This window comes from Oncorhynchus nerka, linkage group LG5 (assembly GCF_034236695.1).
Source record: "Oncorhynchus nerka isolate Pitt River linkage group LG5, Oner_Uvic_2.0, whole genome shotgun sequence".
In the NCBI taxonomy this organism is placed as follows: domain Eukaryota; kingdom Metazoa; phylum Chordata; class Actinopteri; order Salmoniformes; family Salmonidae; genus Oncorhynchus; species Oncorhynchus nerka.
The window spans coordinates 5,126,761-5,147,556 of NC_088400.1; the positions used below are offsets into that span (position 1 = coordinate 5,126,761).

Here is a 20,796-nt window from a genome sequence, read left to right on the forward strand (position 1 = left end):
GCTTTTCTTTCCAGGGTTCATCTCATTTTATATAAGTAATGAGGCTGGATGCTGGTTTACGGGCTCCTGAACTCTTTTCGGTCATAAGAGACGGTAGCAGAAACATTATGTACAAAATGAGTGTTTTCGCATGGTTTCTAACTCATTTTGTACGTAATGTTTCTGCTACCGTCTCTCATGACCGAAAAGAGCTTCTAGACATCAGAACAGCGACTACTCACCTCGAACTGGACAAAATATGTTTTTCTTTAATGAGTCCGACGCAAAGGAATATACTGTTTTGTCGAGACAAGGCCCAAATCCACGTCATCCGCGTGAAGAAGAGATGGAGAGAAAGGGGGAGGAGGGTGGGGTGCCTTGTAAGAATTCACCAACGAGTAGGTAAACCACTACTACTCTCCGTATTATTGGCCAACGAGGAGGTAAACCACCACTACTCTCCGTATTATTGGCCAACGAGGAGGTAAACCACCACTACTCTCCGTATTATTGGCCAACGAGGAGGTAAACCACCACTACTCTCTGTATTATTGGCCAACGAGGAGGTAAACCACCACTACTCTCCGTATTATTGGCCAACGAGGAGGTAAACCACCAACGAGGAGGTAAACCACCACTACTCTCCGTATTATTGGCCAACGAGGAGGTAAACCACCACTACTCTCCGTATTATTGGCCAACGATGAGGTAAACCACCACTACTCTCCGTATTATTGGCCAACTTCAATCATTGGGGGAAAAAACTGGACGATCTACGATTAAGACGTGGCTGAATGACGAGACAGATAATATAGAGCTGGCCTGCTTCTCCGTGCATCGGCAGGACAGAGCAGCTACGTCTGTTTTAGGCGAGGGTGTGTGTCTATTTGTCAGTAACTCCTGGTGCACGATATCTAGGTATTGCTCGCCTGAGGGTAGAGTACCTTATGATAAGCTGTAGACCACACTATTTAGAAAGAGTTCTCATCTATTATTCGTAGCCGTCTATTTGTAACTCCATTTAATGAGGAGTCTAAATGAGAGGATGACTCTTCCATTTAACGAGGAGTCTAGATGAGAGGATGACTCTTCCGTTTAACGAGGAGTCTAAATGAGAGGATGACTCTTCCGTTTAACGAGGAGTCTAGATGAGAGGATGACTCTTCCGTTTAACGAGGAGTCTAAATGAGAGGATGACTCTTCCGTTTAACGAGGAGTCTAAATGAGAGGATGACTCTTCCGTTTAACGAGGAGTCTAAATGAGAGGATGACTCTTCCGTTTAACGAGGAGTCTAAATGAGAGGATGACTCTTCCGTTTAACGAGGAGTCTAGATGAGAGGATGACTCTTCTAGGAGTCTAAATGAGAGGATGACTCTTCCGTTTAACGAGGAGTCTAGATGAGAGGATGACTCTTCCGTTTAACGAGGAGTCTAGATGAGAGGATGACTCTTCCGTTTAACGAGGAGTCTAAATGAGAGGATGACTCTTCCATTTTCTGTTGAGCTCCCTCTCCTGCCTCGTTATCTCCCCCCCCCCCCATGTTTCTCTCTCGCCTTCGTCTGGTTTGTTTGTTAGCTCCCTCCCCCAGTGTTGATCCAGGGACAATGTTAACACATCTGTCATGAAGGATGAACATTTCCTGCTTCTGAACACCATTCAGACGCTGCCTGTTGTAAACTGTGTCCTTGTTACGGGAGTGTGTAAGTCACCAAGTAAAATAAAAAATTAATTTAAAAAAGTCTAAGCTTGTCTCGGATGAAGGGGGGAGAAAGCAATATTATTGTGGCTCGTCTGGCAGACTCGTCCCCCAAACAAATAGTTTCAGTAGGATTGTCCGATACCTACGGAGCGAATGTTTCTATATGAATAAACGTTGATTGGTTTGTATCTTCCAGAGAACCACATTCTGGAGGACGTGAACAAGTGTGTGATAGCGCTGCAGGAGAAGGATGTGGACGGGTTGGACCGCACGGCCGGCGCCATCCGTGGCCGCGCCGCCAGAGTGGTCCATGTGGTCACGTGTGAGATGGACAACTATGAACCTGGAGTCTATACAGAGAAGGTTCTGGAGGCCACCAAGCTACTCACTAACACGGGTAACATATCTTTCTGATATCACGTTTTCATTAACACTCTCCTCTGTGTCTCTGCTAGTATTTTCTTCATCCCTCTTCTATCCATCTCACATAGATAGGGGGGTCAGGCTAAACCAACCTTCTAATACTACTACAGATTTGACTGCTGGGTTGAGTTACTCAATCACACAACACAGCCAGACCCTGCTCCCTCCAATACTCTCCTCTCTCTCGCTCCCTACCTCCTCTCCTGCTCTCTCCTTACCTTCGCCCCCCCTCCCTTCCCATTCTCTGATCCCTCTCACAACTTCCCATCATCCCCCTCTTTAAACCATCTTTTAATTCTATGTACTACTGTCAGGTAGTAAGTGTATTGACGCGCACCATGTCCGTAAAGTGTTCTATAATCACTACAGCTAGCTAGGGCCATTAACTATTCAATGGCCAATCTGCTTTGTTTTTTTTCTCTCTCCCAGGATTAAAAGGCAACTGTCAGTCTTTGTTTATTTATTGGCAAGTCAGTTTAGCTGGCTGCGATCTAAAGAAAGAATCTCATTGATATTCATTGTAATTGTGGAGGCCTCTTGAAGTGTGTATGTATTGGTTTTTATGTAGCCCTTTGATGGTCTCTCACCTAGGGGTCTGTATCAAATGGTGGATTAGAGGGGGGACTGGGAACAGAGGCACCGTAGCTACAAATTAGCTCCCTGCACACACACACACATGACACCCTCTTCCCTAGATGTGACTTGACATCCTTGATTCAGTCTTATGTAGAAACATTGGTTAAACGCAGAGACCGAGAGCTACAAAATGGTATATCAGACACTGCAGTTGAGGAACAATGGGGAAAGTAATTCTGCTTTGGAAGTTCATCAACTTGTAACCTCACTGTTGAGAAAATAGCCCTTGAAAGTTTGGTACTGGAGAGCTCTTCTTTGTCTACATCCATTCAGCATAGTTCACACCCTCTTAGACTTTAGCCACACCCATCTCTTTTAAGGATTCACATGTGAGGCCATGTACTTAACATTGTGAGTAGTGTTGTGAACAACCAAAGAATAAAAGTGGTGAAAGCTGTAGCCTACAATAAGGAAAAACTCCAGTCTCGTCCTTGGCCTAGATTAAGTGTTTAACAGGTAGCCTGTTGTTAGCTAGGGGCTTTGTAGCCTGTTGTTAGCTAGGGGCTGGGTAGCCTGTTGTTAGCTAGGGGCTGAGAAGCCTGTTGTTAGCTAGGGGCTGGGTAGCCTGTTGTTAGCTAGGGGCTGGGTAGCCTGTTGTTAGCTAGGGGCTTTGTAGCCTGTTGTTAGCTAGGGGCTGGGTAGCCTGTTGTTAGCTAGGGGCTGGGTAGCCTGTTGTTAGCTAGGGGCTGGGTAGCCTGTTGTTAGCTAGGGGCTGGGTAGCCTGTTGTTAGCTAGGGGCTGGGTAGCCTGTTGTTAGCTAGGGGCTGGGTAGCCTGTTGTTAGCTGGGGGCTGGTTAGCCTGTTGTTAGCTAGGGGCTGGGTAGCCTGTTGTTAGCTAGGGGCTGGGTAGCCTGTTGTTAGCTAGGGGCTGGGTAGCCTGTTGTTAGCTAGGGGCTGGGTAGCCTGTTGTTAGCTAGGGGCTGGGTAGCCTGTTGTTAGCTAGGGGCTGGGTAGCCTGTTGTTAGCTAGGGGCTGGGTAGCCTGTTGTTAGCTAGGGGCTGGGTAGCCTGTTGTTAGCTAGGGGCTGGGTTTGAGCTGCGTTGTGTCAGACATGACGTTCTGTAGCATGGGATTTTCTGATATTTTCACTTTTATTTGCTGTGTACAGTCGATACTGCTGCATTGTGAGTTTGCGTGACATATTTCATCCCTTCTTTCTGCCACCTCCACCAGTCATGCCCAGGTTCACAGAGCAGGTGGAGGCAGCGGTCGAGGCTCTGAGTGCCAACCCCACACTCCCCGTGGACGAGAACGAGTTCATCGATGCCTCCCGTCTGGTCTACGATGGAGTCCGCGACATCCGCAAGGCTGTGCTGATGATCAGGGTGAGTGTACACGCTAGACAACTACGTAGTGCACTATTTAATGAGCCCTAACTCTCCTTATTAACTGCACTGTTGTCAGGATCTTGTGAGTGTACACACCGAAGACACCAACACTACATCGACCGTGCACTATTGATGTGCCTCTCCTTCACTTAAATGTCTTCGTGTCTCAATCACTTATGGCCATGACAGGGGGTTGAAGTTTTTAATGGAGATATTTGTACCCTTTTACTCTCCTCGTTAATCCAACATTTGGGGCATTTCGGTACACTCGCATTGACATCTGCTAACCATGTGTATGTGACAAATAAATTTGATTTGATTTGACATTGTGAATGAGGAGAGAGGTGCACTGAGCTCCTCGTGTTAGTCTTCTCTCTGGTCCTCGTTAATCCAACATTGTGAATGAGGAGAGAGGTGAACTCGTGTTAGTCTTCTCTCTGGTCCTCGTTAATCCAACATTGTGAATGAGGAGAGAGGTGCACTGAGCTCCTCGTGTTAGTCTTCTCTCTGGTCCTCGTTAATCCAACATTGTGAATGAGGAGAGAGGTGAACTCGTGTTAGTCTTCTCTCTGGTCCTCGTTAATCCAACATTGTGAATGAGGAGAGAGGTGCACTGAGCTCCTCATGTTAGTCTTCTCTCTGGTCCTCGTTAATCCAACATTGTGAATGAGGAGAGAGGTGCACTCGTGTTAGTCTTCTCTCTGGTCCTCGTTAATCCAACATTGTGAATGAGGAGAGAGGTGAACTCGTGTTAGTCTTGTCTTCTCTCTGGTCTCTCTTGTCCTCCCCACTGTCAGTGGTAGATGCAGTTCTTTCATGTTTTGTACGTGCTGAGCATAGGGGCTTTAACATCGCTCACTCTTCTTATTCTTTTTTTTTTGAGTCAATGAAGCACCTATATAACTCCTTAGAAGTCCCAGGGTAGATCCTTAATGTTTATCATCCAGTATGGCATTTATGTATTTTTTTTACCATTTTTTTTTATATTAAAACAAACATTTAGGCCAGCAGGAACAAAGTGCTGTCTGAAAGCCCTGGTGTGTGAGCCCGTTTAGTGAATTAGGCTGTGAAGTGATGTGTGAGCTCAAATAGCTGATGCTTTGTGTACCGTATGTTTTCATGTCATGGGTGCGAGGGGGGGGTGTCTACTAAGTGAACATATGGAATTGGTTTTAAGATGGTCATACCAAGGGTAATTTAGCTATTTGATTTTGAATTTTTAGGACGCTTTTGTACGTTTTTAAATAATTTGATGAAATTGGCCTTGCTGTTCTTAGCCCATAGAAACCATTATTCACACATGGGAAAACAGTCCTAACATGTTTAATTAGTCTACTTAAAATGGAGTGAGCAGGACGGAGAGGGAGAGACAGGGGAGAGACAGGGGAGGGGACAGGGGAGGAGACAGGGGAGGAGACAGGGGAGGGGACAGGGGAGAGACAGGGGAGAGACAGGGGAGACGACAGGGGAGAGGACAGCGGCTGAGAGAGAGAAGGAGAAAGAGAGCTGGGGAGCGCCAATCTTGTTATCCTGATTGATTGTGGTGCTGGCTAGGGCTGTTACGGTGACCATATTAGCGCCACACCGACAGTCAATGGTCATACCCGTTAGTAAAAATTCCCTGTCACCATTGAAGCACTGTCATCAAATCAAATTCTGATTTGGACATTCGCTGGTCATACCTTAACAACCAGCAGGTCCTAAGGGCCTGCTACTCGGGGCTCTATTGTCCCTTCATCAGGGCCTTAAGGACCTGCTACTCAGGGCTCTATTGTCCCTCCATCAGGGCCTACTGGCCCGGTACTCAGGTCTCTATTGTCCCTCCATCAGGGCCTAAGGGCCTGCTACTCAGGTCTCTATTGTCCCTCCATCAGGGCCTAAGGGCCTGCTACTCAGGGCTCTATTGTCCCTCTAATCATTCTGACATCAATGCAATCTAAAATCACATCAAATAGTCGCGCCGGGCAGCCCGGTAGCCATTTCATATGCACAGTTGCTCCGTAATGGGAAAAACATCCTTTCTATTTTATTCAGCTAAATTGAATTCTACTTACAATAAAGTAATGACAGGGGATTATACACAGTATATCTAGTCTGATAACATACAGTATCTAGTCTGATAAATGAACAAGCCTACAGTCTATAGTCTGATAACATACAGTATCTAGTCTGATAAATGAACAAGCCTACAGTCTATAGCCAGATAACATACAGTATCTAGTCTGATAAATGAACAAGCCTACAGTCTATAGCCTGATAACATACAGTATCTAGTCTGATAAATGAACAAGCCTACAGTCTATAGCCAGATAACATACAGTATCTAGTCTGATAAATGAACAAGCCTACAGTCTATAGCCAGATAACATACAGTATCTAGTCTGATAAATGAACAAGCCTACAGTCTATAGCCAGATAACATACAGTATCTAGTCTGATAAATGAACTAGTCTATAGCCAGATAACATACAGTATCTAGTCTGATAAATGAACAGGCCTACAGTCTATAGCCAGATAACATACAGTCTATAGTCAGATAACATACAGTATCTAGTCTGATAAATGAACTAGTCTATAGCCAGATAACATACAGTATCTAGTCTGATAAATGAACAAGCCTACAGTCTATAGCCAGAGAACATACAGTATCTAGTCTGATAACATACAGTATCTAGTCTGATAAATGAACAAGCCTACAGTCTATAGCCAGAGAACATACAGTATCTAGTCTGATAACATACAGTATCTAGTCTGATAAATGAACAAGCCTACAGTCTACAGCCAGATAACATACAGTATCTAGTCTGATAAATGAACTAGTCTACAGTCTATAGCCAGATAACATACAGTATCTAGTCTGGTAAATGAACAAGCCTACAGTCTATATCATAGCCAGATAACATACAGTATCTAGTCTGATAAATGAACTAGTCTACAGTCTATAGCCAGAAAACATACAGTATCTAGTCTGATAAATGAACTAGTCTACAGTCTATAGCCAGAAAACATACAGTATCTAGTCTGATAAATTAACAAGCCTACAGGGTCCTCTGGTGTTATAGACAGCTCTGATCAGAGGTTTAGTCCCCACCACAGGGTCCTCTGGTGTTATAGACGGCTCTGAACAGAGGTTTAGTCCCAACCACAGGGTCCTCTGGTGTTATAGACTGCTCTGAACAGAGGTTTAGTCCCAACCACAGGGTTCTCTGGTGTTATAGACGGCTCTGAACAGAGGTTTAGTCCCCACCACAGGGTCCTCTGGGATTTGACTGAAGCAGGAGCACACACAGACCAGGGTTTCCTCTGCAAAAGAGTGAATAAATTCAATTCGTTCTCCCAAGCATTAATGGGGAAAAAATAAGAATTTAATTTGGTACTTATTATTATTATTATCACTATTACTATCATTATTATAATAATTATTATCATTTATTATCATTAATAATATTATCACTATTATTATTATTATCATTATTATTATCACTATTATTATTATTATCACAATTATTATCATCATTATTATCATTATCATTTATTATTATCATTTATTATTATTATTATCATTTATTATTACTATTATTAGTATCACTTAATATTATCATTATTATTATTATTATTATCATTATTATTATTATCACTATTATTATTATCATTATTATTATTATCATTATTATTATTATCATTATTATTATTATTATTATCATTATTATTATTATCATTATTATTATAATTTATTATTATTATTATTATTATTATTATTATTATTATCATTATTATTATTATTATTATTATTATTATTATTATTATCTATTATTATTATTATTATTATCATTATTATTATTATTATTATTATTATTATTATTATTATCTATTATTATTATTATTATTATTATTATTATTATTATTATTATTATTATTATTATTATTATTATTATTATCACTTATTATAAATATTTTTTAATGATTGGGAGAATTCAAAATGACGAAAACAATGAATTTAGCTATATAGTTTTAGTTTGAGAAAATGAACACAGCATTAGAGAATGGAGAAATGTGGAGGACATTTGGCTTAAGTTATTAGTTATTATTATTATTATTATTAAATCTTCACCGCCGAGATGGGGCCAACTGTGCCCACTGCCACCCACGCCTGTGCCCACTGCCACCCACGCCTGTGCCCACTGCCACCCACGCCTGTGCCCACTGCCACCCACGCCTGTGCCCACGCCACCCACGCCACGCCCACCCACGCCTGTGCCCACTGCCACCCACGCCCACCCACGCCTGTGCCCACTGCCACCCACGCCTGTGCCCACTGCCACCCACGCCCACCCACGCCTGTGCCCACTGCCACCCACGCCTGTGCCCACTGCCACCCACGCCTGTGCCCACTGCCACCCACGCCTGTGCCCACTGCCACCCACGCCTGTGCCCACTGCCACCCACGCCTGTGCCCACTGCCACCCACGCCTGTGCCCCTGCCACCCACGCCTGTGCCACCCACGCCTGTGCCACTGCCCCCACGCCTGTGCCCACTGCCACCCACGCCCACTGCCACCCACGCCTGTGCCCACTGCCACCCACGCCTGTGCCCACTGCCACCCACGCCTGTGCCCACTGCCACCCACGCCTGTGCCCACGCCTGCCACCCACGCCTGTGCCCACTGCCACCCACGCCTGTGCCCACTGCCACCCACGCCTGTGCCCACTGCCACCCACGCCTGTGCCCACTGCCACCCACGCCTGTGCCCACTGCCACCCACGCCTGTGCCCACTGCCACCCACGCCTGTGCCCACTGCCACCCACGCCTGTGCCCACTGCCACCCACGCCTGTGCCCACGCCCACCCACGCCTGTGCCCACTGCCACCCACTCCTGTGCCCACTGCCACCCACGCCTGTGCCCACTGCCACCCACGCCTGTGCCCACTGCCACCCACGCCTGTGCCCACTGCCACCCACGCCTGTGCCCACTGCCACCCACGCCTGTGCCCACTGCCACCCACGCCTGTGCCCACTGCCACCCACGCCTGTGCCCACTGCCACCCACGCCTGTGCCCACTGCCACCCACGCCTGTGCCCACTGCCACCCACGCCTGTGCCCACTGCCACCCACGCCTGTGCCCACTGCCACCCACGCCTGTGCCCACTGCCACCCACGCCTGTGCCCACTGCCACCCACGCCTGTGCCCACTGCCACCCACGCCTGTGCCCACTGCCACCCACGCCTGTGCCCACTGCCACCCACGCCCACCACTTAAGGCCACCCACGCCTGTTTTGATCTGTGAACAAACGCCTGTGCCCACTGCCACCACGCCTGTACCTGCCACCCACTCTGACCTGGACTGGTGGTTTAGATTGGTCTTAATAACCCACTGTTACAAGAGAGAGATACATACACACACGCCTGTGCCCACTACATACATACATGCCCATACATGCCATACATACCTGTGCCCACACACACACGCCTGTACATGCATACTGTGCCCATGCATGCATACCTGTGAGAAACCCACGCCTGTCTGACTGCCACCACGCCAGTCCCACAGAACATGAAAGACCAAATCAGACATACTGAACTCTGTCACTCTCTGAAACAACAGTTCCAACAGTCATATACACACACACACACACACGCCCAGGCAGTGGCTCCTCAGTTACCAGAGAGATGTGTGGCCTGGGCCCACTGCCACCCACGCCTGGCCTACTGCCCCAGGCAGTTCCATGTGCCCGTTCGCCACCACGCCTGTGCCCACTGCCCCCACGCCTGGGGTGTCTGACAGGACTGCCACAGGCCTGCCCCTCACGCCTGTGCCCATAATATGTCACTGGACTGGTAGAGAGGGAGGAAGAAACAGTCCAGTGACTGACACTCTGACCTGGACTGGTGGAATTGGTCTTAATAACCCACTAGTTAGAGAGGAGGATACAGGAACAGTCCAGTGACTACACACACATACTGTACATGCATACTATACATGCATGCATGAGGAAACAGAACATGAAAGACCAAATCAGACATACTGAACTCTGTCACTCTCTGAAACAACAGTTCCAAGGGAGTCATAAGAGGAACAGTCCAGTGACTGACAGGCCCAGGAGGGAACTCAGTTACCAGAGTAGGTTCTGGAGAGGGAGGAACTCCCAGGCAGTTCCAGTCCGTAACCCGCGGCCAAGTGGGGTGTCCCTGACAGGCTGACAGAGACAGGCCTCCCTCCTGGGTATAATATGTCACTGGACTGGTAGAGAGGGAGGAAGAGGAACAGTCCAGTGACTGACAGGCTGAGGGAACCGTTACAGTAGGTAGAGAGGGAGGAAGAGGAACAGTCCAGTGACTGACAGGCTCAGAGGGAACCGTTACAGTAGGCAGAGAGGGAGGAAGAGGAACAGTCCAGTGACTGACAGGCTCAGAGGGAACCGTTACAGTAGGTAGAGAGGGAGGAAGAGGAACAGTCCAGTGACTGACAGTAGGTAGAGAGGGAGGAAGAGGAACAGTCCAGTGACTGACAGGCTCAGAGGGAACCGTTACAGTAGGTAGAGAGGGAGGAAGAGGAACAGTCCAGTGACTGACAGGCTCAGAGGGAGGAAGAGGAACAGTCCAGGCAGAGAGGGAGGAAGAGGAACAGTCCAGTGACTGACAGGCTCAGAGGGAACCGTTACAGTAGGTAGAGAGGGAGGAAGAGGAACAGTCCAGTGACTGACAGTAGGTAGAGAGGGAGGAAGAGGAACAGTCCAGTGACTGACAGGCTCAGAGGGAACCGTTACAGTAGGCAGAGAGGGAGGAAGAGGAACAGTCCAGTGACTGACAGGCTGAGGAAACCGATACAGTAGGTAGAGAGGGAGGAAGAGGAACAGTCCGGTGACTGACAGGCTCAGAGGGAACCTTTACAGTAGGTAGAGAGGGAGGAAGAGGAACAGTCCAGTGACTGACAGTAGGTAGAGAGGGAGGAAGAGGAACAGTCCAGTGACTGACAGGCTGAGGGAACCGTTACAGTAGGCAGAGAGGGAGGAAGAGGAACAGTTCAGTGACTGACAGGCTGAGGGAACCGTTACAGTAGGTAGAGAGGGAGGAAGAGGAACAGTTCAGTGACTGACAGGCTGAGGGAACCGTTACAGTAGGTAGAGAGGGAGGAAGAGGAACAGTTCAGTGACTGACAGGCTGAGGGAACCGTTACAGTAGGCAGAAGGAGAGAGAGAGGGAGGATCATTCCAGGGTTACCTGGACATTTACAGTAGCTACTCTCTCTCCTCTGTAGCCCAGGGCCTTTCCGGGAAGCAGCACAGGATGAAGATCTCACATCTCCTTGTATTTCAGTGTAGGAGGTCATCTACTGGTCCACTGTCAGGAGGTGGATTCAACTGTCAAAAAGAAATTAAGGCTATCGATGGTTGTCCCGTCAATGTTAATTAACGTGGGCGTGGTCTGTTTTACTGGTCCTACTAGTCTGGAGGAAGACATTTCATCTAAATACTTACAAGATGAGGTTTAGACTTTTAACTAGGCCATGCCTGTGATATGTGTGTGTGTGTGTGTGTATGGCAACCCTCCAACATCCACAGATAGATGGACTCACTCATCTAGTGAACCAACATCTCTATATATTCCATGGTGAGTGGGTTGGTGAGTCGAGGTGAGACCGTGATATTCCATGGTTAGTGGGTCGAGGTGAGACCTTGATATTCCATGGTTAGTGGGTCGAGGTGAGACCGTGATATTCCATGGTTAGTGGGTCGAGGTGAGACCGTGATATTCCATGGTTAGTGGGTCGAGGTGAGACCGTGATATTCCATGGTTAGTGGGTCGAGGTGAGACCGTGATATTCCATGGTTAGTGGGTCGAGGTGAGACCTTGATATTCCATGGTTAGTGGGTCGAGGTGAGACCGTGATATTCCATGGTTAGTGGGTCGAGGTGAGACCTTGATATTCCATGGTTAGTGGGTAGAGGTGAGACCTTGATATTCCATTGTGAGTGGGTTAGTGGGTCGAGGTGAGACCTTGATATTCCATGGTTAGTGGGTCGAGGTGAGACCTTGATATTCCATGGTTAGTGGGTCGAGGTGAGACCTTGATATTCCATGCTTAGTGGGTCGAGGTGAGACCGTGATATTCCATGGTTGGTGGGTAGAGGTGAGACCGTGATATTCCATGGTTAGTGGGTTGGTGGGTCGAGGTGAGACCGTGATATTCCATGGTTAGTGGGTTGGTGGGTCGAGGTGTGATTATGTTTTAGACTTTGAGGGATCTGAGTCATTACCTGTCGAACATATCAAGACAGACTGATAAGGGATGTGTGTAGACAGTTGGATAAGCACGAAGTGAGTTACTGCACCGGAGAGAGAATGCACCCTTATCACATTCACGTTCTTTCCTTTGCGCTCTCTCTCCTCTTTCCTTTCCTCTCTTCCCTTCTCTCTCTCTCTCCTCTCTTTCCTTCCCTCTCTCTCCTCTCTTTCCTTTCCTCTCTCTCCTCTCTTTTCTTCCCTCTCTCTCCTCTCTTTCCTTTCCTCCCTCTCTCTCTCCTCTCTTTCCTTTCCTCCCTCTCTCTCTCCTCTCTTTCCTTTCCTCCCTCTCTCTCTCCTCTCTTTCCTTCCCTCTCTCCTCTCTTTCCTTTCCTCCCTCTCTCTCTCCTCTCTTTCCTTTCCTCCCTCTCTCTCTCCTCTCTTTCCTTCCCTCTCTCCTCTCTTTCCTTCCCTCTCTCTCTCCTCTCTTTCCTTCCCTCTCTCCTCTCTTTCCTTCCCTCTCTCTCTCCTCTCTTTCCTTCCCTCTCTCTCTCTCCTCTCTTTCCTTCCCTCTCTCTCTCCTCTCTTTCCTTCCCTCTCCTCTCCTCTCTTTCCCTCTCTCCTCTTTCCTTCCCTCTCTTCTCTCTTTCCTTCCCTCTCTCTCTTCTCTCTTTCCTTCCCTCTCTCTCTTCTCTCTTTCCTTCCCTCGCTCTCTTCTCTCTTTCCTTCCCTCGTTCTCTTCTCTCTTTCCTTCCCTCGCTCTCTTCTCTCTTTCCTTCCCTCGCTCTCTTCTCTCTTTCCTTCCCTCGCTCTCTTCTCTCTTTCCTTCCCTCGCTCTCTTCTCTCTTTCCTTCCCTCGCTCTCTTCTCTCTTTCCTTCCCTCGCTCTCCTCTCTTTCCTTCCCTCGCTCTCCTCTCTTTCCTTCCCTCGCTCTCTTCTCTCTTTCCTTCCCTCGCTCTCTTCTCTCTTTTCTTCCTTCCCTCGCTCTCCTCTCTTTTCTTCCTTCCCTCGCTCTCCTCTCTTTTCTTCCTTCCCTCGCTCTCCTCTCTTTTCTTCCTTCCCTCGCTCTCCTCTCTTTTCTTCCTTCCCTCGCTCTCCTCTCTTTTCTTCCTTCCCTCGCTCTCCTCTCTTTTCTTCCTTCCCTCGCTCTTTCCTACCCTCGCTCTCTCCTCTCTTTCCTTCCCTCGCTCTCTCCTCTCTTTCCTTCCATATCACAACCGCCAAATGGATTTTCTTGTCTATCAGTTTTCCCTTAAAACAATGCCTTGCTAACATCATGTCAGCCATACTAACACAGGAAGAGATGTCTGTTGCATGTTTGGCATTCAGGAAGAGATGTCTGTTGCATGTTTGGCATTCAGGAAGAGATGTCTGTTGCATATTTGGCATTCAGGAAGGGAGAGATGTTTGGCATTCAGGAAGAGATGTCTGTTGCATATTTGGCATTCAGGAAGAGATGTCTGTTGCATGCTTGGCATTCAGGAAGAGAGATGTCTGTTTCATGCTTGGCATTCAGGAAGAGAGATGTCTGTTGCATGCTTGGCATTCAGGAAGAGATGTCTGTTTCACGCTTGGCATTCAAGAAGAGAGATGTCTGTTTCACGCTTGGCATTCAAGAAGGGAGAGATGTCTGTTGCACGTTTGGCATTCAGGAAGGGAGAGATGTCTGTTGCACGTTTGGCATTCAGGAAGGGAGAGATGTCTGTTGCACGTTTGGCATTCAGGAAGGGAGAGATGTCTGTTGCACGTTTGGCATTCAGGAAGGGAGAGATGTCTGTTGCACGTTTGGCATTCAGGAAGGGAGAGATGTCTGTTGCACGTTTGGCATTCAGAAAGAGAGTGATGTCTGTTGCATGACTAGTGTTCAGGCCAGGGCTGTGGACAAGGAAAAAGGGATGGACGATTGCAATCAATACTATAATTATGCCACTTAGCCGCAGCTTTTACCCAAAGCCACTTGAAGCCCAAATCAAAAGGAAAACGTTTTGGCGCATGTGAACACGATGGAAATGGAATGAGCAGGAATCAATGAGAGAAAACGGACAGTCTGTCAGCTGTGTCGTAGTGGTTTTTTCAGGAATCAATGAGAGAAAACGGACAGTGTGGTTTTTTCAGGAATCTGAGTCAGCTGAGTGGTTTTTTCAGGAATCAATGAGAGAAAACGGACAGTGTGTCAGCTGAGTCGTAGTGGTTTTTTCAGGAATCAATGAGAGAAAACGGACAGTGTGTCAGCGTAGTGGTTTTTTCAGGAGTCAGTGTGTCAGCTGGTTAGTGGTTTTTTCAGGAATCAATGAGAGAAAACGGACAGTGTGTCAGCTGAGTCGTAGTGGTTTTTTCAGGAATCAATGAGAGAAAACGGACAGTGTGTCAGCTGAGTCGTAGTGGTTTTTTTAGGAATCAATGAGAGAAAACGGACAGTGTGTCAGCTGAGTCGTAGTGTTTTTTTTTAGGAATCAATGAGAGAAAACGGACAGTGTGTCAGCTGAGTCGTAGTGGTTTTTTCAGGAATCAATGAGAGAAAACGGACAGTGTGTCAGCTGAGTCGTAGTGGTTTTTTCAGGAATCAATGAGAGAAAACGGACAGTGTGTCAGCTGAGTCGTAGTGGTTTTTTTAGGAATCAATGAGAGAAAACGGACAGTGTGTCAGCTGAGTCAGTGTGTCAGTGGAGAAAACGGACAGTGTGTTTTTAGGAATCAATGAGAGAAAACGGACAGTGTGTCAGCTGAGTCGTAGTGGTTTTTTCAGGAATCAATGAGAGAAAACGGACAGTGTGTCAGCTGAGTCGTAGTGGTTTTTTCAGGAATCAATGAGAGAAAACGGACAGTGTGTCAGCTGAGTCGTAGTGGTTTTTTCAGGAATCAATGAGAGAAAACGGACAGTGTGTCAGCTGAGTCGTAGTGGTTTTTTCAGGAATCAATGAGAGAAAACAGTGTGACAGTGGTTTTTCAGGAATCAATGAGAGAAAGCTGAGTGTGTCAGCTGGTTTTTTCAGGAATCAATGAGAGAAAACGGACAGTGTGTCAGCTGAGTCGTAGTGGTTTTTTCAGGAATCAATGAGAGAAAACGGACAGTGTGTCAGCTGAGTCGTAGTGGTCTTTTCTTGTGTCTTGTAGCTGAGCTGGTGAAATATGAGGATGAATTGCGTGGGTTGTTTGTCGAAGAGGAAGTGTGAACTTATGCCAAGTAGACTAAAGATGGAGTTTTAAAATGTATTGGGCTGGAAGCTAAGGTTTATCAGTCCATATATAGGATACATTTGTGAAAACATTGTGCCTACCTGTGTTGATTTCCATCACAGGCATATTGCCCTAGACAGCCTACGACTGGGGAAACTACACAAACTCCCATTTCAAAGAGAGAACTGTTTTGTAGAACCAACTAAATTCTTCACAAACTGCTCGGGTGTACTAGCTACAACGGTCTTCACGTTCGTGACTTAACGGTTTAGAGCAGGCAGGTACGGTGGCTCCCGTAGGACATAAATTGTTCCTCTGTGTGAAGACACTATGTGTGCATGTAAAACAGACATAGGCAAAGACATATGTGCACACACCCACGCATAACATACACACTATACACACCCGCATAACATACACACACCGCATAACATACACACACGTACACATGGATTTTGCGTTGTAGATGTGTGGTAGTGGAGTATGGGCCTGAGGGCACACGCTCAAGTGTGTTGTGAATTCTGTAATCATTGTATTGTTATGTTTGTAAAATGATATAACCTCTTTAGTTCTGCCGGACCCCCAGGAAGGAGAAGCTGCTGCCTTTGCCAAGGAACTAATGGGGATCCATAAAAAATACAAATGTGATCCCTGAGGGAATTTGAACCCTTAACCTTGCTGGTTTCCACCCTCTTACCAAATGTCACCCACCCACCTACACATCCAGGATGCCACCAAGCAGGCTGTTGTCTGTTCGTCACCAGAAAACCTCTCCCTCTCTCCCACCACCACCTCTAATGATGCCGGGCGATGGACTGATTGAAGCATTTTACTCCTGATATATGTTTCATGCTAACGCCTAGCTTCCCTTTCCCCCTCTGAAAATGCAAAGGACAGGACGTTACACTTCATTTACTAATTAATTTAGCGTGGCAGGCTGCTGTGGAGGAGAGGAAGAAGACTCTGTTGCTCCTGTGGAGGAGAGGAAGAAGACTCTGTTGCTCCTGTGGAGGAGAGGAAGAAGACTCTGTTGCTCCTGTGGAGGAGAGGAAGAAGACTCTGTTGCTCCTGTGGAGGAGAGGAAGAAGACTCTGTTGCTCCTGTGGAGGAGAGGAAGAAGACTCTGTTGCTGCTGTGGCTGGCAGCACTGGGGCATTTGTCATACATCATGCTGCTCTAACAGCTCTCTACCACGCACACTTCTTTCTAATTTGGTTTTCCCTCTCCCTTTTTCTCCTCATTCCACATCTCCCTGTTCGTGTCCTCTTTCCTCCTCCTCCTCTCCCCATCTCTCCCCTTTCCTGCCTCGCTTTCCTCTCCTCTCCCCCTCTCTCTCCTCTCCCCCTCTCTCCTCTCCCCTCTCTCTCCTCTCCTGCCTCTCTCTCCTCTCCTGCCTCACTTTCCTCCCTCTCTCTCCTCCCTCTCTCTCCTCCCTCTCTCTCCTCCCTCTCTCTCCTCTCCTGTAGACTCCTGAAGAGCTGGATGACTCTGACTTTGAGACGGAGGACTTTGATGTTCGCAGCAGGACCAGCGTTCAGACAGAAGATGACCAGCTTATCGCAGGCCAGAGCGCCAGGGTGAGTCCACACACACACACACCGCTCTCTTCCACCACCCCCTCTACAGGCCCTCTCAGTGGGTAAATACACCTTGTTCACGCCAAGACTCCCTTGACCCCCTCACACATACTAGCTAGACTCTCCATTCAGACAGACATGGTTACCCAGACTCCCCCTCTCACATACTAGCTAGACTCTCCATTCAGACAGACATGGTTACCCAGACTCCCCCTCTCACATACTAGCTAGACTCTCCACTCAGAAAGACATGGTTACCCAGACTCCCTTGACCCCCTGACATACTAGCTAGACTCTCCATTCAGACAGACATGGTTACCCAGACTCCCCCTCTCACATACTAGCTAGACTCTCCATTCAGACAGACATGGTTACCCAGACTCCCCCTCTCACATACTAGCTAGACTCTCCATTCAGACAGACATGGTTACCCAGACTCCCCCTCTCACATACTAGCTAGACTCTCCATTCAGACAGACATGGATATCTAGACTCCCCCCTCTCACACACTAGATGCCAGGCCAGATCTGACAACATGTAAGGCCAGGGGGAAGGGTGTGAATCGGGACTGTCATAGTCTGGATTCCCATTCAGACCGACACTGAAGATGTTCTGATATTTAATGGGCTCCTCTTACCTCACTGGCTCCCACTCCACTGGCTCCCCCAGTATAAGTATCCATAACATTTACAGGAAGGTCTCTTCAATATCCTTCGTTTACTGCCTTGACTCACTATGTAAACTCTCATAACATTTACAGGAAGGGAATCATTACTTGAGTAGGAAACGGTAGTTTTAAATCTGGGCCTCAAGTGTTTCTGTGTTACGGTGTAGTAGCCACTTGAAAGCCCAATGTCCAGGTTACTGGTTTAGGTCCAATGTGTTTAACATGGAACTCATAACATAAACCAGAGTTATTCAATCAGAGTATAAGCTAGTGACTAGGCCGTCTAGCCAATTCAACTGGATTAGTTAATGAATTGTGTATTTAGTTTGGTGCAGCGCAAATGCTACGACAAATCACTGTTGACATCGGTGGTTCCAAATGGTCAAAAGTTGTACACTATCTCCTATATACAGTGTATTCGGAAAGAATTCAGACCCCTTCACTTTTTCCACATTTTGTTACGTTACAGCCTTGTTCTGAAAATTGATTAAATAATTGTTTTTCCCTCATCAATCTAAACACAATACCCTATAATGACAATGCGAAAAAATTATTATTTTTTGCCAAAAGAAAAATTTCCTTTTTTTGACATAAGTATTCAGACCCTTTGTTATGAGACTCAATTGAGCTCACCTGCATCCTGTTTCCATTGATCATTCTTGAGATGTTTCTACAACTTGATTGGAGTCCACCTGTGGTAACCATCTCTGCAGCACTCAACCAATAAGGCCTTTATGGTAGAGTGGCCAGACTGAAGCCACTCCTCAGTAAAAGGCACATGACAGCCCGCTTGGAGTTTGCCAAAAGACACCTAAAGGCTCTCAGACCATGAGAAACAAGATACTCTGGTCTGATGAATCCAAGATTGAACTATTTGCCCTGAATGCCAAGCATCACGTCTGGAGGAAACCTGGCAACATTTCTACAGTGAAACATTGTGGTAGCAGCATCATGCTGTTGGGATGTTTTTCAGTGGCAGGGACTGGGAGACTATTCAGGATCGAGGGAAAGATGAATGGAGCAAAGTACAGAGATCCTTGATGAAAACCTGCTCCAGAGCACTCAGGACCTCAGACTGGAGTGAAGGTTCACCTTCCAACAGGACAACGACCCTAAGCACACAGCCAAAACAACGCAGGAGTGGCTTTGTGACAAGTCTCTGAATGTCCTTGAGTGGCACAGCCAGAGCCCGGAATTGAACATCTCAGAGGATACCTGAAAATAGCCGTGCAGTGACGCTCCCCATCCAACCTGACAGAGCTTGCGAGGATCTGCAGAGAAGAATGGGAGAAACTCTCCAAATACAGGTGTGCCAAGCTTGTAGTGTCATACCCAAGAAGACTCAATGCTGTAATTGCTGCCAAAGGTGCTTCAACGAAGTACTGAGTAAAGGTTCTGAATACTAAATGTATTACATAGTTTCCACAGTGTGTGTGTGTCTGAGAGGGTTCCATTTTGGAATGCCGGCACTAGTTGGGTTCCATTTTGGAATGCCCGCACCAGTTGGGTTCCATTTTGGAATGCCCGCACCAGTTGGGTTCCATTTTGGAATGCCCGCACCAGTTGGGTTCCATTTTGGAATGCCCGCACCAGTTGGGTTCCATTTTGGAATGCCCGCACCAGTTGGGTTCCATTTTGGAATGCCCGCACCAGTTGGGTTCCATTTTGGAATGCCCGTACCAGTTGGGTTCCATTTTGGAATCAGTCATGTTAGAGGAGTAACCTTCACTAGCTTGGTTACCTTTCTCTATTATATTAGAGTTCTGTAATGCTTCCAGCCTGGCTAGTGACGGCATTCATGATATTATGATTTCTTTAACAATATATTGTAAATGCTGTAGATGTCATGATGTTCTTCTCTCCATGTTTGTATTATCTATACTCTGTCCTGTTTCTCAAATCGGATCCTATTTCTTGTATATTGCGCTAACCATAGGGCTCTGGTCAAAAGTAGTGCACTTCATAGGGAATAGGGTGCCATTTGGGACACTATCCTGTTCTGAGCTCTGTTGGAAGGAAATGAAGAGCGCTCCAGTTTGATACTGTTCACAACCTCAACCACTGCCCTACCACCCACAGAATACACACACTCACGTAGAGAGAAGGTCCTACAGAGTACACCCACATCACCCGGAGAGAAGGTCCTACAGAGTACACCCACATCACCCGGAGAGGTGGCCTACACAGTACACCCACAGACTACACCCACATCACGCGGAGAGGTGGCCTACAGAGTACACCCACATCACGCGGAGAGGTGGCCTACAGAGTACACCCACATCACCCGGAGAGGTGGCCTACAGAGTACACCCACATCACCCGGAGAGAAGGCCTACAGAGTACACCCACATCACCCGGAGAGAAGGCCTACAGAGTACACCCACATCACCCGGAGAGAAAGCCTACAGAGTACACCCACATCACCCGGAGAGGTGGCCTACAGCCCGGAGAGGTGGCCTACAGAGTACACCCACAGACTACACCCACATCACCCGGAGAGAAGGCCTACAGAGTACACCCACATCACGCGGAGAGGTGGCCTACAGAGTACACCCACATCACCCGGAGAGGTGGCCTACAGAGTACACCCACAGACTACACCCACATCACGCGGAGAGGTGGCCTACAGAGTACACCCACTCACGCGGAGAGAAGGCCTACAGAGTACACCCACTCACCCGGAGAGATGGCCTACAGAGTACACCCACATCACCCGGAGAGATGGCCTACAGAGTACACCCACTCACATAGAGAGAAGGCCTACAGAGTACACCCACATCACCCGGAGAGAAGGCCTACAGAGTACACCCACATCACCCGGAGAGATGGCCTACAGAGTACACCCACATCACCCGGAGAGATGGCCTACAGAGTACACCCACTCACATAGAGAGAAGGCCTACAGAGTACACCCACATCACCCGGAGAGAAGGCCTACAGAGTACACCCACATTACCCGGAGAGAAGGCCTACAGAGCACACCCACATCACCCGGAGAGGTGGCCTACAGAGTACACCCACATCACCCGGAGAGGTGGCCTACAGAGTACACCCACATCACCCGGAGAGGTGGCCTACAGAGTA

The 20,796-nt window shown here is 47.5% G+C and overlaps 1 protein-coding gene across 3 annotated transcripts in view; it reads left to right on the plus strand.

The window, feature by feature from the left end:
- The window catches only part of LOC115117497 (catenin alpha-1-like), a 237,558-nt gene that overhangs the window by 164,736 nt on the left and 52,026 nt on the right, over window positions 1-20,796 (plus strand). For all 3 annotated transcript variants that reach the window (XM_065018283.1, XM_065018284.1, XM_065018282.1), the window contains exons 13-15: window positions 1,877-2,077; window positions 3,913-4,064; window positions 16,935-17,045. In XM_065018283.1, coding sequence (XP_064874355.1) covers window positions 1,877-2,077; window positions 3,913-4,064; window positions 16,935-17,045 — 464 coding nt within the window. The remainder of the gene's footprint in view (window positions 1-1,876; window positions 2,078-3,912; window positions 4,065-16,934; window positions 17,046-20,796) is intronic.